The following is a 27,609-nucleotide window of genomic DNA, read 5'->3' as shown; positions in this document are numbered from 1 at the left end:
GGTAATGTATTTCTCAGCATAGGTGGGGAATCAGGGTACACTACATACACTATAGTAACGCACAGCGCAGGCCCTATTTAACAGTATTTATATCTCAATCTGAAAAAACGGGGTGACAGGTTCCCTTTAACATAAATTTATAATGTAGAGCCGTGAAAATTAAAAACCACTTTTTTTTTTTCTTTTAGCACCAATTTTTCTATTTTAACAAAGGTAAAAGGAGAAAATGGACCCCAAAAATTGTTGCGCAATTTCTTCTGAGTATGCCGATACCCCATGTGTGGAGAAAGACCACTGTTTAGGCGCACGGCAGGACCCGGAAGGGAAGGAACAAGATTTGACTTTTTGACCACAAAATTGGCTGGAATCAAGAGCGGAAGCCATGTCACTTTTGAAGGGCGACTGATGTGCCTAAACAGTGCAACCCACAAACAAGTGATACCATTTTGGAAACTAGACCCCTCATGGAACTTATCATGATGTGTGGTGAGCAACTTGACCCACCAGGTGCTTTACAGAAGTTTATAACAGAGCTAAGTACATTAAAAAAAAGAAAAATCACATTTTTCCCGCAAAATTTTGCTTTTAGCCCCACATTTTTTATTTTCTCAAGGGTAACAGGAGAAAATGGAACCCAATATATGTTATTGCAATTACTCCCGAGTGTGCCAATACCCCATGTGTGGGTGAAAACTACTTTTGAGACACAGTGCAGAGCTCAAAAGGGATGGAGTGCCATATTATAGTGCAGATTTTACTATTAGGCCGGTGTCACACTAGCGTATTGCATCCGATGCGAGAACATCGGATGCGATATGCTGATGACACTCAGCTCCTGTTCGCAGCATAGCAGGAGCCGAGTGTCATGCGTCTGTGCTCCCATTCTCTCGCACAGGGAGGATCGGAGCACAGCTGCGGAGGAGGCGGAGAAATAAATTTCTCCATCTCCTCCATTGCTGGGGTCCGCTTATAGCGCACATCACTCGGATGTTATCCGAGTGGTGTGCGCTGTCTCACTCGCACCCATAGGCTTATATGGGTGCGAGTGAGCCGAGAGTTTTCCTCGGTCCAAGACAATCGCAGCATGCTGCGATTGTCTCGGACCTAGGAAAACGGCCGACAAAAAGTTGGCTGCTGGGAGCGGCCCCATATGTTAACTTTGGTCCGAGTGCAATGAGATTATTTTTTTTTTTTTAATTGCATTGCACTCGGCCGTTTTAAACGCCAGTGTGACGCCGGCCTTATGGTTTGAGTGTGTCATGACCCACTGGGAGAGCACCTGAGGTGCCAGAACAGAAGGACTCCTAATAAGTGACCCCATTTTATAAAATACACCTCTTGATGAATTAATCTAGGGGTGCAGTGATCATTTTGACACCATTGTTGGGTCACAGAATTTTATACTATTGGGCAGTGAAGAAAAAATAATTACATTGTTACCACAAAAATGTTGTTTTAGCCCCAGATTTAACATTTTCACACAAGAAGTGGGTAAAATTTGTCCCACAATTTCTGCTGAATATAGAAACACCCCATGTGTAGCTGTACAGGACTGCGTAGTCATACAGAGAGTCTCGGTAGGGATGGAGCGCTATTTGCCTCCCGGAGAGCAGATTTTCCTAGAATAGTATACTGACACCATATAAGTGTGCTAGAGAGCAGAATCCCTCCCACCCCCCCAAGTGACTCCATTTTGGAAATTATACCCCTGCCAAATGTAAACGCTAAAGGTGGTTTATGTACACTAGGGCTCAGAAGGGAGGCATTTGTATTTGGGAGCGCAGAATTCGCTGAATTTCCTTTTGGGGGCAATGAGCCATTTTCCTTTTCCAGAGGCTTTGTGCTACCAGTAATGTGGAAGCCCCCTAAATTTCCATTAATAGATGATGGACCTGAGTGGGAACTGGGAACGTTTTTCAGAACGTTTGGGATCACATTCATCCGGTGCTCTATGCTGACCACTTACTTTGGGGTTTCCATCTAAATCTCTGACAGACATGACCGATGAAACTGCCAAGGGATCCAATCACTATAATGAGGCAGCAGAGTTACTCTGTTCAGCGTTGACCTTCCTTTCCGAGGTGCACAAAACTATGGGGGACCGCGTTTTTATGCACGCCTAAAAAGACTGACACTGCCGGATCACAGGTCCTATGGCTTTCACAGTGCCTCCATCTGCCTCATTTACAGGGAATCTTCCGCCAGCGGTTCTGTCTGAATCACGTATTTAAGAGACTTACACGGAAACCAAGCGCTCAGTGCAGGATAAATGTGCGACAAGCCTTACTGCGATCTTTGGGAGGCAGAATGAACAAATTAACAGCAGGTGAAGAATTGGTTTTATTTTTTTATTTTTTTATGCCGTTCCTCGTGCGGTATAAGTGATTAGGTGACTTTTATTCTTCGGGTCGGTGCGATTACAGCGATACCAGATTTATATTGGGTTTTTTATGTTTGGCTGCTGTCACACACTAAAAGACGCTTTTTTTTTTGCAAGAAGTTTTTGCATCACCATATTTTGAGCTATAATTTTTCCATATTTCCGCCCACAGAGTCATGTGCTGGCTTGATTTTTGCGGGACAAGTTGTCCTTTTTATTGGTACCATTTTCGGGCACATGACATTTTTTGATCACTTTCTATTACAATTTTTGTGGAGGCAGAATGAACAAAAACCAGCAATTCAGGAATTTTTTTTCCCCCGTTCTGCGTGTGGTAAAATTGATAAGGCAGCCTTATTCTTCGGGTCAGTATGATTACAGCGATACCCCATTTATATATTTTTTTTATGTTTTGGTGCTTTTACATAAAAACTATTATAGAAAAAAAAATTTGCATTGTTTTATTCTGAGAGCTATAACTTTTTTATTTTTCTGCTGATGAAGTTGCATAGCGGCTTGATTTTTTGCGGAACAAGATGGCATTTTCAGTGATACTATTTGTATTTACATCCGTCTTTCTGATTGCATTTTATTCCACTTTTTCCAAGCGGTATGATGAAAAAGCATAGTTAGCTACTTTTGTGTTTTTTGATTTTTTTTTTTGTTTTTTTTTTATTTTTTACAGCGTTCACTGAAGGGCTTAACTAGCATGACACTTTTATAGATCGGATTGTTCCGGACGTGGCGATACCAAACGTGTACTTATTTGGTTTATTTATTTTTTTACATAAAAATGTGTATTTATTGGTGGATATTTTTTTTATCATTATTATTTTGTAATTTTTTTTTTTTTTTACCTATATTTTTTTTTTCCTTTTACCTTGTCCCCTTATGGGACTTTCACTATTTATTTTTTTTTTTTTTTCACTTTGAAGGTATAATGCATTGCAATGCACTAGCATTATACCTGTACTGAAAGCTTCTGACACCATGCTGTGAGCATGGTCTCAGGAACTTTCTGTAGCTTGGTGACCCGAGGGCTGTCATGACGACCCCGGGTCACCATGGCAACGATCGGGCCAGCGCCATGACGTCGCGTGGACGCCGATCTGAAGGCAGAGTGAGCTCCCATGCCTCTGCCTCCCTTTTGAATGTTGCGATTGCTTTTGTTTCCCAGCAATTAGGGGGTTAACAGCCACGGACGGCACTGGCACCATTCCTGGCTATTAGTGCAGAAGCTCAAGCACTGGCAAAGTGGAGCTGTTGCATTGATCGGGCAGTAAGTGCTGATATTTCAGCATCTCGTGTGATCACAGCGATCTGGGTGCTGGGACTAACCGCATGGGTCCCTGCAACTCTCTCGTGCCTCTGGCACTGAACTGTACAGCGTGCTTACAAGCAGTGACAGTTTAAATGCATGACGGGCATAGCCCGTCCTGGTGCAGGGTCTGACACCAGGCCATGACGGGCTATGCCCTTCATTGGACGTTAAGAGGCTAAAAACAACAGTATCATCACGGTGCTTGATTGGCCAGCAAACTCGCCTGAACTTAACCCCTTAAAAAATCAAGAGGAAGATGAGACACCAGACTCAACAAAGCATACGAGCTGAAGGCTGCTATGAAAGCAACCTGGGCTTCCATAACACCTCAGCAGCGCCACAGGCTGATCGCCTCCATGCCACGCCGCTTTGATGCAGTAATTGATGTAAAAGGAGTCCCGACCAAGTATTGAGTGCATTTACTGAACATACATTTCAGTAGGTCAACATTTTGGATTTTAAAATCATTTTTCAAGCTGGTGTTATAAAGTATTCTAATTTACTGAGATAATGATTTTTGGGTTTTCATTCATAATCATCAACATTAACAGATCACTGTCTGTAATGATTCTATATAATATGAGATTCACTTTTTGTATTGAAGAACTAGAATATCATCAAAAAGTTAATTTATTTCAATTTAGAGAGAAGCACCTGTATATAAAGTATGATACGTTACTAAACAGACAATGGATACAAATAGAAAGCACAATTAAAAACTGGGAGAAATATAAGGAGTACACACAGCACAAAGTTAATAAAATAATTATAGTCACATATTTCATAATATATAGTGGCAGACAGATTGCACAACCAATATACAATAGGGGGCACTCACAAAGTGCTACGTGCATAAGGACAGACATACAGTCTTATAGGAACTCACTCAGGTATAGATAATACTATGGGTAACAGTAGTGCATTCTAAATCAGATAGTGAGAAGGTTCCAGAACATAGAAGCATGCCGGTCATAGTAAACAATATGGAGTCCAGAGCCCAATGCACTCTGTCATGGCCGCTCTGACAAATGTAGGGTCCCAAGAGGGGAACAGAGTACCAAGACAATTGATAGGATTTACCTGATTGGTTGTGTAATCTGTCTGCCACTATATATTATGAAATATGTGGCTATAATTAATTGATTACCTTGGTGCTGTTTGTACTCTTTATACTTCTCCCAATTTTTAAATGTTTATTTGTATCTATTGTCTGTTTATTAACCCCTTCATGACCCAGCCTATTTTGACCTTAAAGACCTTGCCGTTTTTTGCAATTCTGACCAGTGTCTCTTTATGAAGTAATAACTCGGGAACGCTTCAATGGATCCTAGCGGTTCTGAGATTGTTTTTTCGTGACATATTGGGCTTCATGTTAGTGGTAAATTTAGGTCAATAAATTCTGTGTTTATTTGTGATAAAAACGGAAATTTGGCGAAAATTTTGAAAATTTCGCAATTTTCACATTTTGAATTTTTATTCTGTTAAACCAGAGAGTTATGTGACACAAAATAGTTAATAAATAACATTTCCCACACGTCTACTTTACATCAGCACAATTTTGGAAACAAAATTTTTTTTTGCTAGGAAGTTATAAGGGTTAAAATTTGACCAGCGATTTCTCATTTTTACAACGAAATTTACAAAACCATTTTTTTTAGGGACCACCTCACATTTGAAGTCAGTTTGAGGGGTCTATATGGCTGAAAATACCCAAAAGTGACACCATTCTAAAAACTGCACCCCTCAAGGTGCACAAAACCACATTCCAGAAGTTTATTAACCCTTCAGGTGCTTCACAGCAGCAGAAGCAACATGAAAGGAAAAAATGAACATTTAACTTTTTAGTCACAAAAATGATCTTTCAGCAACAATTTTTTTATTTTCCGAATGGTAAAAAGAGAAACTGAACCACGAAAGTTGTTGTCCAATTTGTCCTGAGTACGCTGATACCTCATATGTGGGGGTAAACCACTGTTTGGGCGCACGGCAGGGTTTGGAAGGGAAGGAGCGCCATTTGACTTTTTGAATGAAAAATTGGCTCCACTCTTTAGCGGACACCATGTCACGTTTGGAGAGCCCCCGTGTGCCTAAAAATTGGAGCTCCCCCACAAGTGACCCCATTTTGGAAACTAGACGCCCCAAGGAACTTATCTAGATGCATAGTGAGCACTTTAAACCCCCAGGTGCTTCACAAATTGATCCGTAAAAATGAAAAAGTACTTTTTTTTCACAAAAAAATTATTTTAGCCTCAATTTTTTCATTTTCACATGGACAACAGGATAAAATGGATTCTAAAATTTGTTTGGCAATTTCTCCTGAGTACACCGATACCTCACATGTGGGGGTAAACCACTGTTTGGGCACATGGTAAGGCTCGGAAGGGAAGGAGCGCCATTTGACTTTTTGAATGAAAAATTATCTCCATCGTTAGCGGACACCATGTCGCGTTTGGAGAGACCCTGTGTGCTTAAACATTGGAGCTCCCCCACAAGTGACCCCATTTTGGAAACTGGACCCCCCAAGGAACTTATATAGATGCCTAGTGAGCACTTTAAACCCTCAGGTGCTTCACAAATTGATCCGTAAAAATGAAAAAGTACTTTTTTTTCACAAAAAATTTCTTTTCGCCTCAATTTTTTCATTTTCACATGGGCAATAGGATAAAATGGATCCTAAAATTTGTTGAGCAATTTCTCCCGAGTACGCCGATACCTCATATGTGGGGGTAAACCACTGTTTGGGCACAAGGCAGGGCTCGGAAGGGAAGGCACGCCTTTTGACTTTTTGAATGGAAAATTAGCTCCAATTGTTAGCGGACACCATGTCGCATTTGGAGCGCCCCTGTGTGCCTATGCAATGGAGTTCCCCCACAAGTGACCCCATTTTGGAAACTAGACCCCCCAAGGAACTTATCTAGATGCATACTGAGCACTTTAAACCCCCAGGTGCTTCACAGAAGTTTATAATGCAGAGCCATGAAAATAAAAAATAATTTTTCTTTTCTCAAAAATGATTTTTTAGCCTGGAATTTCCTATTTTGCCAATGGTAATAGGAGAAATTGGACCACAAATGTTGTTGTCCAGTTTGTCCTGAGTACGCAGATACCCCATATGTGGGGGTAAACCACTGTTTGGGCGCACGGCAGGGCTCAGAAGAGAAGGCACGCCATTTGGCTTTTTAAATGGAAAATTAGCTCCAATCATTAGCGGACACCATGTTGCGTTTAAAGAGCCCCTGTGTGCCTAAACATTGGAGATCCCCCACAAATGACCCCATTTTGGAAACTAGACCCCCAAAGGAACTAATCTAGATGTGTGGTGAGCACTTTGAACCCTCAAGTGCTTCACAGAAGTTTATAACGCAGAGCCATGAAAATAAAATAAAAAGGGTAACAGGAGAAATTTGACCCCAAAAGTTGTTGTCCAGTTTCACCTGAGTACGCTGATACCCCATATGTGGGGGTAAACCACTGTTTGGGCACATGCCAGGGCTCGGAAGTGAAGTAGTGACGTTTTGAAATGCAGACTTTGATGGAATGCTCTGCGGGCGTCACGTTGCGTTTGCAGAGCCCCTGATGTGGCTAAACAGTAGAAACCCCCCACAAGTGACCCCATTTTGGAAACTAGACCCCGAAAGGAACTTATCTAGATGTGAGGTGAGCACTTTGAACCCCCAAGTGCTTCACAGAAGTTCATAACACAGAGCAGTGAAAATAATAAATACGTTTTCTTTCCTCAAAAATAATTTTTTAGCCCAGAATTTTTTATTTTCCCAAGGGTTACAGGGGAAATTGGACCAAAAAAGTTGTTGTCCAGTTTCTCCTGAGTAAGCTGATACCCTTTGTGTGGGGGTAAACCACTGTTTGGGCACACGTCGGGGCTCAGAAGGGAAGAAGTGACTTTTGAAATGCAGACTTTGATGGAATGGTCTGCGGGCGTCACGTTGCGTTTGCAGAGCCCCTGGTGTGCCTAAACAGTAGAAACCCCCCACAAGTGACCCCATTTTGGAAACTAGACCCCCAAAGAAACTTATCTAGATACAGTGGGGCAAAAAAGTATTTAGTCAGTCAGCAATAGTGCAAGTTCCACCACTTAAAAAGATGAGAGGCGTCTGTAATTTACATCATAGGTAGACCTCAACTATGGGAGACAAACTGAGAAAAAAAAATCCAGAAAATCACATTGTCTGTTTTTTTAACAATTTATTTGCATATTATGGTGGAAAATAAGTATTTGGTCAGAAACAAAATTTCATCTCAATACTTTGTAATATATCCTTTGTTGGCAATGACAGAGGTCAAACGTTTTCTGTAAGTCTTCACAAGGTTGCCACACACTGTTGTTGGTATGTTGGCCCATTCCTCCATGCAGATCTCCTCTAGAGCAGTGATGTTTTTGGCTTTTCGCTTGGCAACACGGACTTTCAACTCCCTCCAAAGGTTTTCTATAGGGTTGAGATCTGGAGACTGGCTAGGCCACTCCAGGACCTAGAAATGCTTCTTACGAAGCCACTCCTTCGTTGCCCTGGCGGTGTGCTTTGGATCATTGTCATGCTGAAAGACCCAGCCACGTTTCATCTTCAGTGCCCTTGCTGATGGAAGGAGGTTTGCACTCAAAATCTCACGATACATGGCCCCATTCATTCTTTCATGTACCCGGATCAGTCGTCCTGGTCCCTTTGCAGAGAAACAGCCCCAAAGCATGATGTTTCCACCACCATGCTTTACAGTAGGTATGGTGTTTGATGGATGCAACTCAGTATTCTTTTTCCTCCAAACACGACAAGTTGTGTTTCTACCAAACAGTTCCAGTTTGGTTTCATCAGACCATAGGACATTCTCCCAAAACTCCTCTGGATCATCCAAATGCTCTCTAGCAAACTTCAGACGGGCCCGGACATGTACTGGCTTAAGCAGTGGGACACGTCTGGCACTGCAGGATCTGAGTCCATGATGGCGTAGTGTGTTACTTATGGTAGGCCTTGTTACATTGGTCCCAGCTCTCTGCAGTTCATTCACTAGGTCCCCCCGCGTGGTTCTGGGATTTTTGCTCACCGTTCTTGTGATCATTCTGGCCCCACGGGGTGGGATTTTGCGTGGAGCCCAAGATCAAGGGAGATTATCAGTGGTCTTGTATGTCTTCCATTTTCTAATTATTGCTCCCACTGTTGATTTCTTCACTCCAAGCTGGTTGGCTATTGCAGATTCAGTCTTCCCAGCCTGGTGCAGGGCTACAATTTTGTTTCTGGTGTCCTTTGACAGCTCTTTGGTCTTCACCATAGAGGAGTTTGGAGTCAGACTGTTTGAGGGTGTGCACAGGTGTCTTTTTATACTGATAACAAGTTTAAACAGGTGCGATTACTACAGGTAATGAGTGGAGGAAAGAGGAGACTCTTAAAGAAGAAGTTACAGGTCTGTGAGAGCCAGAAATCTTGATTGTTTGTTTCTGACCAAATACTTATTTTCCACCATAATATGCAAATAAATTGTTAAAAAAACAGACAATGTGATTTTCTGGATTTTTTTTTTTCTCAGTTTGTCTCCCATAGTTGAGGTCTACCTATGATGTAAATTACAGACGCCTCTCATCTTTTTAAGTGGTGAAACTTGCACTATTGCTGACTGACTAAATACTTTTTTGCCCCACTGTATGTGGTGAGCACTTTGAACCCCCAAGTGCTTTACAGAAGCTTATAACGCAGAGCCGTGAAAATAATAAATACGTTTTCTTTCCTCAAAAATAATTTTTTAGCCCAGAATTTTTTATTTTCCCACGGGTTACAGGAGAAATTGGACCCCAAAAGTTGTTGTCCAGTTTCTCCTGAGTACGCCGATACCCCATGTGTGGGGGTAAACCACTGTTTGGGCGCACGTCGGGGCTCAGAAGGGAAGTAGTGACTTTTGAAATGCAGACTTTGATGGAATGGTCTGCGGACGTCACGTTGCGTTTGCAGAGCCCCTGGTGTGCCTAAACAGTAGAAACCCCCCACAAGTGACCCCATTTTGGAAACTAGACCCCCCAAGGAACTTATCTAGATATGTGCTGAGCACTTTGAACCCCCAAGTGCTTCACAGACGTTTACAACGCAGAGCCGTGAAAATAAAAAATCATTTTTCTTTCCTCAAAAATGATGTTTTAGCAAGCATTTTTTTATTTTCTCAAGGGTAACAGGAGAAATTGGACCCCAGTAATTGTTGCGCAGTTTGTCCTGAGTATGCTGGTACCCCATATGTGGGGGTAAACCACTGTTTGGGCGCACGTCGGGGCTCGGAAGTGAGGGAGCACCATTTGACTTTTTGAATACAAGATTGGCTGGAATCAATGGTGGCGCCATGTTGCGTTTGGAGACCCCCTGATGTGCCTAAACAGTGGAAACCCCTCAATTCTAACTCCAACACACCCCTAAACCTTATCCCAACTGTAGCCATAACCCTAATCACAACCCTAACCCCAACACACCCCTAACCACAACCCTAATTCCAACCCAACCCTAACCCTAAGGCTATGTGCCAACGTTGCGGATTCGTATGAGATTTTTCAGCACCATTTTTGAAAAATCCGCGGGTAAAAGGCACTGCGTTTTACCTGCGGATTTTCCGCGGATTTCCAGTGTTTTTTGTGCGGATTTCACCTGTGGATTCCTATTGAGGAACAAGTGTAAAACGCTGCGGAATCCGCACAAAGAATTGACATGCTGCGGAAAATACAACACAGCGTTTCAGCGCGGTATTTTCCGCACCATGGGCACAGCGGATTAGGTTTTCCATATGTTTACATGGAACTGCAAACCTGATGGAACACTGCTGCGAATCCGCAGCCAAATCCGCACCGTGTGCACATAGCCTAATTCTAAAGGTATGTGCACACGCTGCGGAAAACGCTGCGGATCCGCAGCAGTTTCCCATGAGTTTACAGTTCAATGTAAACCTATGGGAAACAAAAATCGCTGTACACATGCTGCGGAAAAACTGCACGGAAACGCAGCGGTTTACATTCCGCAGCATGTCGCTTCTTTCTGCGGATTCCGCAGTGGTTTTACAACTGCTCAAATAGAAAATCGCAGTTGTAAAACCGCAGTGAAATGCGCAGAAAAACCGTAGTAAATCCACAGCGGTTTAGCACTGCGGATTTATCAAATCCTCTGCGGAAAAATCCGCAGAGGACCAGAATACGTGTGCACATCCCAAACCCTAACCCTACCCCTAATTCTTACCCCAACCTTAGTGGAAAAAAAAATTATTTATTTTTTTATTGTCCCTACCTATGGGGGTGACAAAGGGGGGGGGGTCATTTACTATTTTTTTTATTTTGATCACTGAGATAGGTTATATCTCAGTGATCAAAATTCACTCTGGAACGAATCTGGCGGGCGCACTGCACATGCGCCCGCCATTTTGGAAGATGGCGGCGCCCGGGAAAGAAGACGGACACCGGCAGGCTCGGTAAGTATAAGGGGGGGGGGGGAGATCAGGGCACGGGGGGGGGCGTCGGAGCACGGGGGGGGGGGGCGTCGGAGCATGGATGAGGATCGGTGTGCGTGCGGGTGGATTGGAGCACGGGGTGGGGGATCGCTGTGCAGGGGGGTGGATCGGAGCGCGGGGGGGTGGATCGGAGCACGGGGGGGATCGCTGTGCGGGGGGGGGATCGGAGCACGGGGGGGTTTCATTGGAGCACGGGGGGTGTGATTGGAGCACGGGGAGCGGACTGGAGGACGGGGGAGCGGACTGGAGGACGGGGGAGCGGAGCACTGGACGGAGGGGAGCGCTGCACAGATCGGGGGGCTGGGGGGGCGATCGGTGGGGTGGGGTGGGTGCACATTAGTATTTCCAGCCATGGCCGATGATATTGCAGCATCGGCCATGGCTGGATTGTAATATTTCACCCGTTTTTTAGGTGAAATATTACAAATCGCTCTGATTGGCTGTTGAAAGTGAAACTGCCAATCAGAGCGATCGTAGCCACGGGGGGGTGAAGCCACCCCCCCTGGGCTAAACTACCACTCCCCCTGTCCCTGCAGATCGGGTGAAGTTGGAGTTAACCCTTTCACCCGATCTGCAGGGACGCGATCATTCTGTGACACAGCATATGCGTCACAGGTCGGATTGGCACCGACTTTCATGACGCATACGCTGTGTCACAGGTCGGGAAGGGGTTAAAGGATCATTCTTTATATATACCTTTACGCGTATATTGCTTCCATATCTTCTAGGACGATTAGTATTGGAAGTGCGTAGCATAGGTCGTTAGCGATGGGGACGCACTCATATGTCGTTAGCGATGGTGACATGTAACTTTTTATAATTATAATAGGAGTAGGGCGACTTGTTGTGCAGTTTAACCTGACATTTACTCCTATGTTAATCCTATGTATTTTGTTTTTCAGAATGGCCGCTAGATGCTTCTGGGATGCTGATACTGATAACTATGCAGAAGAGGTCTTCATGAATGTAAGATTTATTTCTTAGGGAATTTCTCACATAAAGGTGTTTTCCCATGACCAAAAGTTCATTTTATTCACTTATTTTCATTCCAAGATCTAGTGACTGAAATAAACATTTGTTTGTGAGGCTGTGGTTTAACAGAAATTGAACACTTGCAGTTGGCTCGTGTGCACTAGCACATAGGCTAACATTGGTCCGAGTGTTGGCCATGCAAGGTAATCTTTTTTCACAATAATAATCTTTATTTTTATATAGCGCTAACATATTCCGCAGCGCTTTACAGTTTGCACACATTATCATCACTGTCCCCTATGGGGCTCACAATCTAGGTTCCCTATCAATATGTCTTTGGAATGTGGGATGAAACTGGAGAACCCGGAGGAAACCCATGCAACTCTTTGCAGATGTTGTCCTTGGTGGGGTTTGAACCCAGGACTCCAGCGCTGCAAGGCTGCTGTGCTAACCACTGAGCCACCGTACTGCCCTTAACAAACACCACACTCAGAATGAAAATACATTTGTGTTAAGGTACCTTCACACTGATCGATATCGCTAGCGATCCGTGACGTTACAGCGTCCTGGCTAGCGATATCGTTGAGTTTGACAGGCAGCAGCGATCAGGATCCTGCTGTGCCATCGTTGGTCGGAGCAGAAAGTCCAGAACTTTATTTCGTCGCTGGACTCCCGCAGACATCGCTGAATCGGCGTGTATGACGCTGATTCAGCGATGTCTTCACTGGTAACCAGGGTAAACATCGGGTTACTAAGCGCAGGGCCGCGCTTAGTAACCCGATGTTTACCCTGGTTACCAGCGTAAACGTTAAAAAAACCAAACACTACATACTTACATTCCGGTGTCTGTCCCCCGGCGCTGTGCTTCTCTGCACTGTGTAAGCGCCAGCCGGAAAGCAGAGCACAGCGGTGACGTCACAGCTGTGCTTTCCGGCTGGCGCTCACAGTCAGTGCAGAGAAGCAGAGCGCCGGGGGACAGACACCGGAATGTAAGTATGTAGTGTTTGGTTTTTTTACGTTTACGCTGGTAACCAGAGTAAACATCGGGTTACTAAGCGCGGCCCTGCGCTTAGTAACCCGATGTTTACCCTGGTTATCAGGGGACTTCGCATAGTTGATCGCTGGAGAGCTGTCTGTGTGACAGCTCTCCAGCGACCACACAACGATGCTGCAGCGATCGGCATCGTTGTCTAGATCACTGCAGCGTCGCTAAATGTGACGGTACCTTTAACGTCCCCTAATAATGATACAGTAGAAATTTGAATAAACCCAGTCAGACTCCAGGAGTCCGGTCTGGGGTCTGATTAATTTAGTGCTCTGGGGTTTTAATTAAATTAGGAATCTGATCCGGGTCTAAAGTAATTTGTGTGCCTGGTCTGGTTTTGGACTCTGGGATTTAGTCTGGAGTCTGAACTAATTCAGGAGGTCTTATCTGAAGACTGATTGATTTACTGTTCTAATCAAAATTAAAAGGTTCTGATTTTAGGATCGGAGTGGATTTTGTTATCATTGTTGCCTTGTAAATGTCTATACTGTTTTATTGTCTTTTTTTATTTAGATTGCTAAAAAGGGAGTTTGATTGAGGAGTCTGGTCTGGGATCTGACTATTTAGGGGTTTGGGTCTGTTTAGTTAGTTAGCTTTTATTAATGTCTTTGGGGGAAGAGGCTAGGTGAAAAAAGACCTATTGACTCTACCCTTTGCCAAAAGTCCTGATTGCCCATTGTATCTAGATTACAATTATCATGCTCACCTATAACCCTCTTTACTGTTCCTTATCTTCTCCTTCATCCCAGTCTACCACCCTGTCCTTGCACTCCACTAATATCCATAATCCAAACCTACCACACCCTTCTCCAAGACTTTTCACAAGCTGCCCCACTTCTCTGGAATGTGCTACCCCTAAACAATCAGGCTGATTGTGCCCTTATCAGGCCAGGCAATTACATTGTACAATTCTTCTCTCGTTCATCCCTTGTACATTATTCCTTCATTTTTCTTGCACTCTATGCATACATAGATAATAGCTGTTAAGTGGCTCTTGTAAGTTTATGCGCACTACCCGCTGCGTGTATAAAATGGCCGGACCATTGCTCAGAAGAAGCACGTTTTAGTTTGTCACCACTGTTTCCTCGAGAGATTATCCAACTCCCAAACTGAACTTTGGACTAAAGTTTGGGTTTAGTAACAGACCCCAAACTTCCAAGGGTCTGCTCATCCTGAATTATAATCTCTCGTGGGCTCTCGCTCCTCTTGTTTGAGTTGTTGAGCTTTGCATAACTCTGTAATGTCTGATATTGTCTGTACAAGTCTCCTCTGAATTGTTAACTGAAATGTTGACGATATATAAACTTTGTTATAATTATCTATTTTGTGTTTTTTAGGAATACTTATTTTGTGTTGCGGCTGCGTTTGGATGTTTCTATTACTAAGAAGACGTACTGTACAATTTACATATATTACAAATATTCCAAGAAGTCAAGAAATGGAGAGCGGTTTTCCATTGTAAATATTTTTATATATTTGTTATAATACATAATAAACATTTTCTGAATGCATTCATGCATATATTCTGATCAATTATAGAATGCCAGCAATGTCAGTGAGTAACATTTGAAATACTTCCATGTAATCACTCATTAGAATTACCCATTTTACGAACTTTGCTCCATCTGCCATGGTCTTTCTGAATTTACTCTGTATTCTACAGGGAAAATCTTCCTTCTAAGGCTACTTTCACACTAGCGTCGGTACGGGGCTGTCGCCATGCGTCGGCCCGACGTACCGACGGACGTTGTGAAATAAATGAACAACGGGGCAGCGGATGCATTTTTTCCACGCATCCACTGCCCCATTGTAATGTCTAGGGAGGAGGGGGCGGAGTTCTGGCCGCGTATGCGCGGTCGGAAATGGCGGACACGTCGCACAAAAAAAGTTACATGGAATGTTTTTTTGTGCCGACGGTCCGTCAAAACACGACGCATCCGTCACACGCAAGTCTATGGAGAAAAAAATGCATCCTGCGGGCAACTTTGCAGGATGCGTTTTTTTTTCTCCAAAATGACGCATTGCGACGGACGTCACAACGCTAGTGTGAAAGTAGCCTAAAAAGTTTGACAAAGAAAGGTCTTGTTAGAAACGCGTCGCTTGCTTTCTGTGCTGTCTGTCTTGGGAGATATACTTTTATCGAATTTTGGATAAAATAACATTTTACAGAGCTGGAAATTCTACCTTTTTTCTCCATCATTGCATCAGAGCAGTTGGATCATGGTTTTCCGTGTACAATATGGTGATCTGGCAATTTCCCATTTTTTTTCATTCTGGTAGGATCAACATCTTATAAATGATAATCCTTCTAAGGTTGCTATATCTTCTCCAGACTATTCCAATTTATATTCCCTCTCCTTTTTGGAAAAAATCCAACATTTTTTAAATCGCTTTGTGTGGTCCTCATGCCGTCCTAGAATCATATTCAGTACTCTAACCAGAACTAAGGACGCAGGTGGCATGGGTTTACCTGATTGCCGTAGATAGCAACTCATTCCCAAATTCTGGAACTGGTTTGTGGATTTCCCTCTAAGTGCTGGCTTACCATTGCTTAGGACACCTGTCCCCTCTCCGTTCCCGCTCTTCCATGAATCTGGCTTCAAATTCCCCGTCATAAGAACATCCCATTATCTTTTAGTGCGAGTCATACTCTCAAAATTCTATATTCGTCTCACCCACAGAGTCCTTTCATTGACCCTTTTGGCCCCCTATCCCCATTACAGATAATCCTGGACTCCCACCAGGTACCTTATCTAATTCATTTTAAATAGCTCAAAAACAAAACTCTTATGCCTCTACCAGATTGCTCCTCAAGGTCTTCTTCTACCCCTCTCAGCCATTCTACGAGGACTTCCCACACTGCGTCATAATTTCAAATACATCCAATTACAGCACTTCTATCAAGCTACAGTGAATCAGTCGGACTCCTATCAACATTTGAAAAACTATGTATCTCCTCAACAAACGTGAAACATACAATTTCAATCCTATATAAATTTCTGTCAATAACTGACCTAGAATCTCTCCCTCACTTTTGTAGAGCCTAGGATTCGGAACTTCAACTAAAATTTTCAAACAATCAGTGGAATTGATGCTTCCATCTTTCCCATAAATCGTTTATTGCAACCAAAGCCGCAGAGACAAATTGCAAGACTGTCTCCAGATGGTATTGGGTACCCTCAAGTTCTACACAAGTGGTTCCCAAACACCTCTAACATATGTTGGCGTTGTGGGGCATGTGAGGGAACTTTAGTTCATATTTGGTGATCTTGCAGGGCCTTGACTTCATTTTGGAAGGATGAATTGGGAAGTTATTGGTATAACTAGTCCTAACAAACCATAAGCTATTCTTTTATTCATGTTTTTTATTTCGGGAACAAGCGTCAAAAAAATCACTCCTGAGACATCTGCTCCAAGCAGCCAAAACAATCATTCCCCATCAATGCAAAACCACTAAAGTTCCATCCCTAGAGGAATGCTTCACAGAAATTGCAAGAGCCCAACACATGGAATTACTGATCACTCATTCTTAGGAAGAAAGGAATAAAATAGCTAACAAGTGTTTCCACTGGGACACCTTTCTAGCTTCCCCTCTGTACAGATTATTATTATTATTATTATTTATTATTATAGCGCCATTTATTCCATGGCGCTTTACATGTGAGGAGGGGTATACATAATAAAACAAGTACAATAATCTTGAACAATACAAGTCACAACTGGTACAGGAGGAGAGAGGACCCTGCCCGCGAGGGCTCACAATCTACAAGGGATGGGTGAGGATACAGTAGGTGAGGGTAGAGGGTACAGATCCATTCGAAGCATCTGTTCTAAATATCTTTCTACTAAAATGATGTTTCTCTCCTATATATTAATTTCTACAAAGTTTGATTTCTGCTTATGACCGCCTTTCATTTTTGTTCTGAGACTGTCTGCAATCCTATCCCTCTTTTCAGGTCTGTTTATGAATACCTGGCATGAGCAGTGTTGCACTTTGTTCTTCTCAGTCCTATTATGTTCCTAGGACCAATCTCCTTAAATTCTGTAGGAATAAACAAAGAAAAAGAGAAAAGCAGAAAAAGCATAAAGAAAAGAGTTGGGGAAGGGTGTTCAAAGGGGGAGCCCAAAGATTGAGCTCAAGCAGTTTAAACTTGTTCACCAGACAAACATCTTTGTTCAGCTTCAGCATAACTCGACACTGCTGAACCAACCCAGCTGCTGTTATTAGGCCTTTAAGCCCTGGGCTTGATTATGGAAATTACCCTTTTCCATTACGTCCCTCAGGACAGCACCATGGACATCCTTCCTTCCTTGACCTATAGCGGGACAGGATCATATAGAGGTTAAAAGGACCCTCCCACCTCCACCCTCCAGTGTTTTTCCTGTCCCTACAGGGGAAGGTTGTATGAGAGGTTGCTCCTAGAGCGAAGATAGACTCCTCTTTGAGAGGTTCCTCAGCCAACAGTCAGCTTGTGCAATGGGCTTAGGGGGATCGTGCGGCAGGTCCAATCCTTCCCCCTGTCAAGTAGCCCAGGGTGGAAACTCCCCGGTGGGGAGTCCCTCAGCCACAGAGACCAGTCGAGCGGACGGGCTCCTGGGTAGAGCCGCTTCCTCCCGGTGGGGGGCTCTCGGCTCGGATGCTGACCGGCAAAACACCACTACGTCCGAAAGTCGTGTGGTGGAGAAGGCCGTTGTGCTTCCGGTGACGTCAGAGAGGAGCGCCGGCACATAGGATTGTCATGAGCCTACCACTTCAAATTTTTGTCTTGGGCCTCAACTCTGGATATAGAGTCCTTGTGTTTGGACCCAGATCCAGCTTTTGTTACTTCATTCTTTACAACTGGGCTTAGTCTAAGTTCACATTTGCGTTGTGCGCCGCAGCGTCGTCGCCGCAACGCACAACGCAAACAAAAACGCAGCAAAACGCATGCACATGCGGCGCCAATATTAAAGATAGGGTCGACACGACGCATGCGTTTTTTAAAAGGTCGGCGCCGCCCAAAAAATGCAACATGTTGCGTTTGCCGCGCCCAGACAGGTGCGCCCTAACGCCGCATGCAGCGTAAAACGCAACAAAACGCAACACAACGCATGCACATGCGGCCCCATGCGGCGCCAATGTTAAAGATAGGGCCGCACGACGCATGCGTTTTGTTGCGGCGGCGACGCTGCGGCGCAAACCGCAAATGTGAACGTACCCTTAGTCAGGCAAACAGATATGCTTGAATTGGCATTTCTTCTGTTTGGAACAGATCTCTCAGGTAGGTTCTACCTTGAGTGCTAAAGGCAAGTCTATTACATAATTAGCTTTAAAAGATGACATACGTCATTTTGGTACATCCTATAAAAGGACATACTACTGTCCCGGGAACGGGAAAATCCCACAAGTTGAAAGGAAGGATTCCTCCCTCCTTGGAATGCTTTGCCCTAAGATATCAGGACCATCCACAATTTGCACAGTTTTAGGCGCTTCCTCAAAACACATTTGTTCAGAGCGGCCTATCACGTTCCCTAGTCATTTTACGTTTGTGTGTAGCCCATTCACTATCTCCATCTATCCCCCACCCCCTGAAGATGGCTGGACCATCATTGTAAATACACATTTGTACATTGTATCTTCCCCACCTCATTGTAGATTGTGAGCTCTCACGAGCAGGGGCGGCTTATTTTGATTTAATTATTATATGGTTGTTACTTATGACTGTTGTGTTTGAAACTGTAAAGCGCAGTGGATTATGTTGACGCTATATAAATAAAGTTTATTATTGTTATTATTATTAATCCTTCCCAAACTCCACATTTGGCAATCATACAGATTCTTGTCCCATAAGTCTGTTGCGTTTTGTTTACCAGGGACATCAGCACTGCCTTCTGTACCTTGTGCTGAAGCAGCAGCACTGTGTTGTGTGGCAGAGGATCCCATACTCGCGGCTCCTAAGATAAATGAAACTGTATCCAGGGCTCTTACTGTTAAGACCCCATAGTCTCACTGCCTCACAGTAGATAATCTCCCTCGGTGATGAGGAAGAAACCTACTTTTTCTCTAGCCATGGAATATGGTTACTCCCACAATGGCAGTCTGAGTGTATTAAGATCCCTGAGAAGATTGCCTCTTGGGATATGTATGTGCGTAATATGCATATATGGACAAATAAGTTGACATACTTATAATGTCTGGACTAATGACTTGTACAAATGCAGTTTCGAATAATTTCAAGTGTCGGAAGATTTTTTTACTAGCACCACCACCTTCATCGATTCAGAGTCCAGACTCCCTGTGTCTAACATCAGTAAAACAGGAGTGATGATCCACGTTTCTCTTTCAGCGCTTCTAATGAGAAGCCCGATATTGGTAATGGCAGAAAATATTACCTGCCGGATGGTGTATTCCTTAGTTTCAATAATATCCAACCCTTACTTGGGTTAGACATCTAAGGATTTGGAATAGACGTGATCTCCTGGATGAGTAATGTGCGTACATCCCAATTCTCTGCTATTATCCATGTACTAACTGTTATTGGCTTGATCTTCCCGCAGTCCAGAGCCTCTGTCCTGCAGGTCTCCTTGTAGTACAGGAAGCTGGTCTGTAACCAAGGCTTAACCTGAGCCCAGAAGGACCGATGAAGGAACAGTCCTGTTATAAGCACATGCAGCTTATTATTGGTCGGCACAGTCCTCATTGGGTGGTGGCTGTGACTTTCACCATATTTTGCTGGGCAATAAGGTTTTCTAACCCTATTCTGGGGCTGTGATGTCTATAAGTATCTATCACAATAAATAACTTGCTGTGGTTCATTATTGGTATTGGAGTACAATGGGTTAATTTCTCTCTCTGTTTCTGATGCTTATTTCGTTTACCACATTCATACTGAAATTGGCCATTATAGATGTATATCAGACACTACGGTGATTCTCTTTGAGGATCTCTTTAGATATCTATGGTTTTTCTGATCTTTCAAATCATTTATATATCTAGTCTGGTTTTTGCCTGGGACTTTGATTCCTGAGCTTCTGTACCCACCCTGGGAGAGTTTCTTTGGTATTCTCCATGGTGCTGTCCTGAGGGACGTAATGGAAAAAGGGAATTAGACCTACCGGTAATTCGGTTTCCAGGTAGTCCCTCAGGACAGCACCCTTAGTTCCCTCCCTTATGTTTCTCTTTTTAGGCTTGTACGGGACTAATCTACTGGCAGATCGTTCGTCCTTTGGGTCACCATGGATCGAAATTAAGATGAAGCCGTTAAATGGTTATTACAGACATGTTTGTAAGGGCATGTTTAGACTATTTATTTCCATCCTTCTCTGGTACGTTGAAAAAACACTGGAGGGTGGAGGTGGGAGGGTCCTTTTAACCTCTCTATGATCCTGTCCCGCTATAGGTCAAGGAAGGATGTCCATGTTGCTGTCCTGAGGGACTACCTGGAAACCGAATTACCGGTAGGTCTAATTCCCTTTTTCACCCAGACACTTTTGACTGCTCCTAAATCCTGGACCTAAAATCCAGTTAAATTAATCCTTTTAGTTACTTATTAGTATTACTGGTACAGATTTTATGTTACCAAGGTCAACCACCTCTGTGACATATCTGCCATCCAGGACCATATTTCCTCCTGCTTTCTTACATAAAGAGGGATATTCATCACAGCTCATATAACATTTATAGAACTCAGGCAATGGGGGGTCTGCAGTGTATAAATCATATAGGAGACACCGAGACTGGTGTATATACACCATATATGATACACTAAGACAGTTGCTGAATATATATCACTTACGATACACTGAGACTCTGCTGTATCTACATCACATAGGAGACACTGTTAATGCAGCCTTAATTGTTAGGGATGGGAGTGCAGAGCGTTCTAACTCTGCCCACAAAGAACGTCCTGGCTCTGGCCTAGTTTATCAGGAGATAAACCTTCATTACATGCGCCACAGCTTTCAATAGTGAATTCTGCTGCTCGCTCGCAGTCTTAAGGTACCGTCACACTGAACGATATCGCTAGCGATCCGTGACGTTGCAGCGTCCTGGCTAGCGATATCGTTCAGTTTGACAGGCAGCAGCGATCAGGATCCTGCTGTGATGTCGTTGGTCGCTGCAGAAAGTCCAGCACTTTATTTCGTCGCTGGACTCCCTGCAGACATCGCTGAATCGGTGTGTGTGACGCCGATTCAGCGATGTCTTCACTGGTAACCAGGGTAAACATCAGGTTACTAAGCGCAGGGCCGCGCTTAGTAACCCGATGTTTACCCTGGTTACCAGCGTAAAAGTTAAAAAAAACAAAAACTACATACTTACCTTCCGCTGTCTGTCCCCGGCGCTGTGCTTCTCTGCACTGGCTGTGAGCGCCGGCCAGCCGGAAAGCACAGCGGTGACGTCACCGCTGTGCTTTCCGGCCGCTGTGCTCAGTCAGTGCAGGAAAGCACAGCACCGGGGACAGACAGCGGAAGGTAAGTATGTAGTGTTTGTTTGTTTTTTACTTTTAGGCTGGTAACCAGGGTAAACATCAGGTTACTAAGCGCGGCCCTGCGCTTAGTAACCCGATGTTTACTCTGGTTACCGGCATCGTTGGTCGCTGGAGAGCTGTCTGTGTGACAGCTCTCCAGCGACCAAACAGCGACGCTGCAGCGATCGACATCGTTGTTGGTATCGCTGCAGCGTCGCTGAGTGTGAAGGTACCTTTAGACTTAGTTCCCACGATGAGCTTTTGGTGCATTTTTGACGCTGCATAAAAAAAAAAAACAGCGCCATACAGTTCCAGCCAAGTGGATGGATTGTAGACCTCTCAATGCCACTGTTCTTTTATTGTTCGCAGGCTAAACTGACGAGCATGTCAATTTTTCTTGTGAGTATGTTCAATTTTCTGTGCAGGTTTTTCCCATAAGCTTGCATTAGATGCGTAAAACCCGCAGGTATAAAGATCGCTAAGGCGTTTTTAGTTTCCACGGTGAAAACGCACGTAATCCGCATCTAAGTGTATCAATAAAGTTTTGTGAAAGACAAATACCAGGAAGTATCAAACACAAAGCAGCTTTTTATAAAGCATGACACACCAACAAGAGACAAAATGCAGCCTTAAAAACTCAGTAAAAAACAAAAAAAAAACCTCACAGAAGAATACAATGAAAAAAGGCAAGTAGCCTAATTTAAATAATAGGTCAAAAACTCACACAAAGCTCATCGTGGGAACGTAGCTTGAGGAAAAAAAGAGCTGGTGGCACAAGCACTGTGGTCCCCGGGAGTCTGTTTGGGGGCCAGAAGAAATGACAGAGTCCCCACCTATGTAAATGGCGATGTCACTGCTGATCCTGATTTCTATTCTGAAGACGCTGTGAACTTTACAATATAAGATGATGGGAAGGCTCAATAGACCAACGTGCGTTTTTTTTAAGCGTTTTTGCTTCAAAAACTGATAGCAGATTCTTCATTGTTGAATAGTTACAAAAAACTTCCTAAAATGCCAGTATAAAAGACACCAAAAAAACTATGGAAAAATGCTCAAAAAAACATTTGACAACAAAGGGCTCAGTAAATCGACAAAATGCTAAAAAGCTGATTCAGGATTACATAGCACCAGAGAAAATGAGAGTCCATGAAGTGTCTACTATTTGAAAACTGGATGTTTCTGGCCACCTAAGAAAAAATCGAATTGTTTAAACATACTCTGTAGGAGCAAGCCAGATGGGTCAGAAATGTTGCAGATTTGCACAGGTAAAATCCACAAAATCATAGACTAGTGATGAGCGAGTGTACTCGTTGCTCGGGTGTTCCCGAGCACGCTGGGGTGACCTCCGAGTATTTATGACTGCTCGGAGATTGTTTTCATATCGGCAGCTGAATGATTTACAGCTACTAGCCAGGCTGAGTACATGTGGGGTTTGCCTGGTTGCTAGGGAATCCCCACATATAATCAAGCAGGCTAATAGCAGTAAATCATTCAGCTGTCGCGATGAAAACTAAATCTCTGAGCATTCATAAATACTCGGAGATCACCCGAGCGTGCTCAGGAAAACCCGAGCAACGAGTACACTCGCTCATCACTAATAGAGACATGTCTGGTTTTGATCCGAATCATGGATCAAACACGCCAACGCAAGTCTGTGGGTTCATGAAAAAATCAGAGTGCACTAGGATGCCATCTGCTCTTCATCCAATTTTCGTGTTTGTGTGATAGATGCTTGAGAAATAAGTTTTCTTATTGTGAGGACCTGACCATGGACTAAAGATTATTGGAGCCATGCATGTAGACGGCTCTAAGAGATGCAGACTATTTTCAGCATGGAGCACAGGCTACATTGATCTTCTTCTTGTTTTATGAAAGATTTGCTTGCTCATCAGTTTATGGTGCACAAATCTCTCCTGGACCGTGTTCAGCCTCAGGAATCGATGTTTCCAATCAGTCACAGTAAGCAAGGGAAGATGTGAAGGCTGGATCTTATGTACAGTTGAAACCAGCAGTTTACATACACTATATAAAAAGACACATATGCATGTTTTTCTCAATATCTGAAATGAAATCAGAATAAACCTTTCCCGTTTTAGGTCAATTAGGATTATCATAATTTTAATATTTGCCAAATGCCAGAATGATAGAATGTTTTAAGGCATTTTTATTTCTTACTGCAAAGTCAAAAGTTTACATACATTTCATTAGTATTTGTACCATTGCCCTTAAACCGAATGACTTGGGTCAAACGTTTGGGATATCCTTCCAGAAGCTTCTCACAATAGTTGGTCGGAATTTGGGCCCATTACTCCTGACAAAACTGGAGTAATTAATCCAGGTTTGTAGGTCGCTTTGTTTGCAGCTGACTTTTCAGCTTTGCCCATACATTTTCAATTGGATTTAGATCAAGGCTTTGTGATGGCCACTCCAAAACATTGACTTTGTTATCCTTAAGCCACTTTATTACCATGAAAACCAATAGAGATATTAACCCCTTCCCGACCTGTGACACAGCATATGCGTCATGAAAGTCGGTGCCAATCAAACCTGTGACGCATATGCTGCGTCACAGAATGATCACATTCCTGCAGATCGGGTGAAAGGGTTAACTGTAATTTCACCCGACATGCAGGGACAGGGGGAGTGGTAGTTCAGCCCGGGGGCTTCGCAAAACCTCATGCTGCAATATCATCGGCCATGGCTGGAGCCCACGATCTGCCCCCGATCTCCTCCCCTCCGTTCTCTGTCCTGTCCGTGCTCCGATCCCCTCCGTCCTCCTGTCTGCTTCCCTGGTGCTCCGATCCCACCCCCACATACTAACCGACCTCCGGTGTCCCTCCCGGTGTCCGTCCGTCTTCTCCATGGGCGCCAGCATCTTCCAAAATGGCGGGCGCATGAGCAGTGCGCCCGCCGAATCGGCCGGCAGATTCATTCCAGGTACATTTTGATCACTGTGATAAAACCTATCACAGTGATCAAAATAAAAAAAAAATAGTAAATGAACCCCCCCTTTATCATCCCCTTAGGTAGGGACAATAATAAAATAAAGAAAATATATTTACTTTTATTTTTCAACTAGAGTTAGGGTTAGAACTAGGGTTAGGGTTAGGACTAGGGTTAGTGTTAGAACTAGGGTTGCAATTAGGGTTAGAATTAGGTTATGTGCACGCGGTGCGGATTTGGCTGCGGATCCGCAGCGGATTGGCCGCTGCGGATTCGTAGCAGTTTTCCATCACGTTTACAGTACCATGTAAACCTATGGAAAACCAAATCCGCTGTGATCATGGTGCGGAAAATACCGCGCAGAAATGCTGCGTTGTATTTTCCGCATGTCAATTTTTTGTGCGGATTCCGCAGCATTTTACATCTGTTCCTCAATAGGAATCCGCAGGTGAAATCCATAAAAAAAACACTAGAAATCCTCGATAAATCGGATTTTTCAAAAACGGTGCGGAAAAATCCTCACACGAATCCGCAACATGGGCACATAGCCTTAGGGTTAGGGTTGGAATTAGGGTTAAGATTAGGGTTAGGGGTGTGTTGGGGTTAGGGTTGGCATTAAGGTTAGGGTTGGTATTCGGGTTAGGGTTGTGTTTAGGGGTGTGTTGAGGTTAGGGTTGTGATTAGGGTTACGGCTAGAGTTGGGATTAGGGTTAGGGGTGTGTTGGGGTTAGTGTTGGAGTTAGAATTGAGGGGTTTCCACTGTTTAGGCACATCAGGGGTCTCCAAACGCGACATGGCGCTAGCATTGATTCCAGCCAATCTTGCGTTCAAAAAGTCAAATGGTGCTCCCTCCCTTCCGAGCCCCAACGTGCACCCAAACAGTGGTTTACCCAAACATATGGGGCATAAGCGTACTCAGGAAAAATTGCACAACAACTTTGGGGGTCTAATTTCTCCTGTTACCCTTGAGAAAATAAAAAATGGCGGCTAAAAGGTTTATTTTTGTGGGGAAAAAAATGATTTTTTATTTTCACGGCTTTGCGTTATAAAATTCTGTGAAGCACTTGGGGGTTCAAAGTGCTCACCATACAAGTTCCTTGGGGGGTCTAGTTCCAAAATGGGGTCACTTGTAGGGGGTTTCTACTGTTTAGGCACATGAGGGCCTCTGCAAACTTAACATGATGCCCGCAGACCATTCCATCAAAGTCTGCATTCCAAAACGTCACTACTTCCCTTCCGAGCCCCGATGTGTGCCCAAACAGTGGTTCCCCCCCACATATGGGGTATCAGCATACTTGGGACAAACTGGACAACTTTTGGGGTCCAATTTCTCCTGTTACTCTTGTGAAAATAAAAAATTGTGGGCTAAAAAATAATTTGAGGAAAGAAAAATGATTTTTTATTTTCACGGCTCTGCAATATAAACTTCTGTGAAGCATTTGGGGGTTCAAAGTGGTCACCACACATCTAGATTAGTTCCTAGGGAGGTCTAGTTTCCAAAATGGGGTCACTTGTGGGGGAGCTCCAAAGTTTAGGCACACAAGGGCTCTCCAAAGGCGACATGGTGTCCGCTAACGTTTGGAGCTAATTTTTGGTTTACCCTCACATGTGAGGTATCGGTGTACTCAGGAGGAATTGCCCAACACATTTTAGGATCCATTTTATCATGTTGCCCATGTGAAAATGAAAAAATTGAGGCTAAAGGAATTTATTTGTGAAAAAAAAAAGTACTTTTTCATTTTTACGGATCAATTTGTAAATCCCCTAGGGGTTCAAAGTGCTCACTATGCAACTATGGTCCTTGGGGGGTCTAGTTTGCAAAATGGGGTCACTTGTGGGGGAGCTCCAATGTTTAGGCACACAGGGCTCTCCAAACACGACACGGTGTCCGCTAAAGATTGGAGCCAATTTTTCATTGAAAAAGTCAAATGGCGCTCCTTCCCTTCCGAGCCCTGTCGTGCCTAAACAGTGGTTTTCCCCCCCCCACATATGGGGTATCGGCGTACTCAGGACAAATTGTACAATAACTTTTGGGGTCCAGTTTCTCCTTTTACCCTTGGGAAAATAAAAAAATTGTTGCTAAAAGATCATTTTTGTGACTAAAAAGTTAAATGTTCATTTTTTCCTTCCATGTTGCTTCTGCAGCTGTGAAGCACCTGAAGGGTTAATAAACTTCTTGAATGTGGTTTTGAGCACCTTGAGGGGTGCAGTTTTTAGAATGGTGTCACTTTTGGGTATTTTCAGCCATATAGACCCCTCAAACTGACTTCAAATGTGAGGTGGTCCCTAAAAAAAAATGGTTTTGTAAATTTTGTTGTAAAAATGAGAAATCGCTGGTCAAATTTTCACCCTTATAACTTCCTAGCAAAAAAAAAAATTTTGTTTCCAAAATTGTGCTGATGTAAAGTAGACGTGTGGGTAATGTTATTAATTAACTATTTTGTGTCACATAACATAATTTTAGCCAAATTTCCATTTTTTTCACAAATAAACGCAAAAGTTATCAACCTAAATTTACCACTAACATGAAGCCCAATATGTCACAAAAAAACAATCTGAGAACCGCTAGGATCCGTTGAAGCGTTCCTGAGTTATTACCTCATAAAGGGACACTGGTCAGAATTGCAAAAAATGTCCAGGTCATTAAGGTCAAAATAGGCTGGGTCATGAAGGGGTTAAAGATCCTCCAAGAACGAAATAAGAATTATTTTAATTACAAATGCACATTAAGACATAATGACGACATAGATCCAAGGAGATGGCAACACATGCTGTTCAGAAAACGAAAAACACTGTGCAATGGCGTAGATCATCAATACATGTAAAAGTTGTTGAGTATAAAGTGCATAGAGAAATAGGTAAACACCTGTTGCAAGCAATATTTCATGTAGCATCAGTTATTAAGATGAGTTGGCATATGTCATGCCGGACCTCTCAGGGAGTAACATAGTGTATAGGATACAAAACAATATTTCAAAAAGTGAAAAGTGCTTGAGATGCAGAAATAATGCTAGGCGAT

General features: G+C 43.5%; 1 protein-coding gene across 1 annotated transcript in view; it reads left to right on the top strand.

The window, feature by feature from the left end:
* The window catches only part of DYNLT2B (dynein light chain Tctex-type 2B), a 38,023-nt gene extending 23,312 nt beyond the window's left edge, over positions 1-14,711 (top strand). Inside the window, exons 4-5 of the mRNA XM_069727070.1 lie at positions 12,086-12,149; positions 14,538-14,711. Of these exons, the coding sequence (XP_069583171.1) occupies positions 12,086-12,149; positions 14,538-14,585 (112 nt within the window). The 3' untranslated portion in view covers positions 14,586-14,711. The remainder of the gene's footprint in view (positions 1-12,085; positions 12,150-14,537) is intronic.
* Positions 14,712-27,609: the final 12,898 nt, after the last annotated feature.

This window comes from Ranitomeya imitator, chromosome 5, assembly GCF_032444005.1.
Source record: "Ranitomeya imitator isolate aRanImi1 chromosome 5, aRanImi1.pri, whole genome shotgun sequence".
In the NCBI taxonomy this organism is placed as follows: Eukaryota; Metazoa; Chordata; class Amphibia; order Anura; family Dendrobatidae; genus Ranitomeya; species Ranitomeya imitator.
The sequence above is the reverse complement of the archived record's forward strand: the minus strand, read 5'-3'. Positions and strand labels throughout refer to the sequence as shown.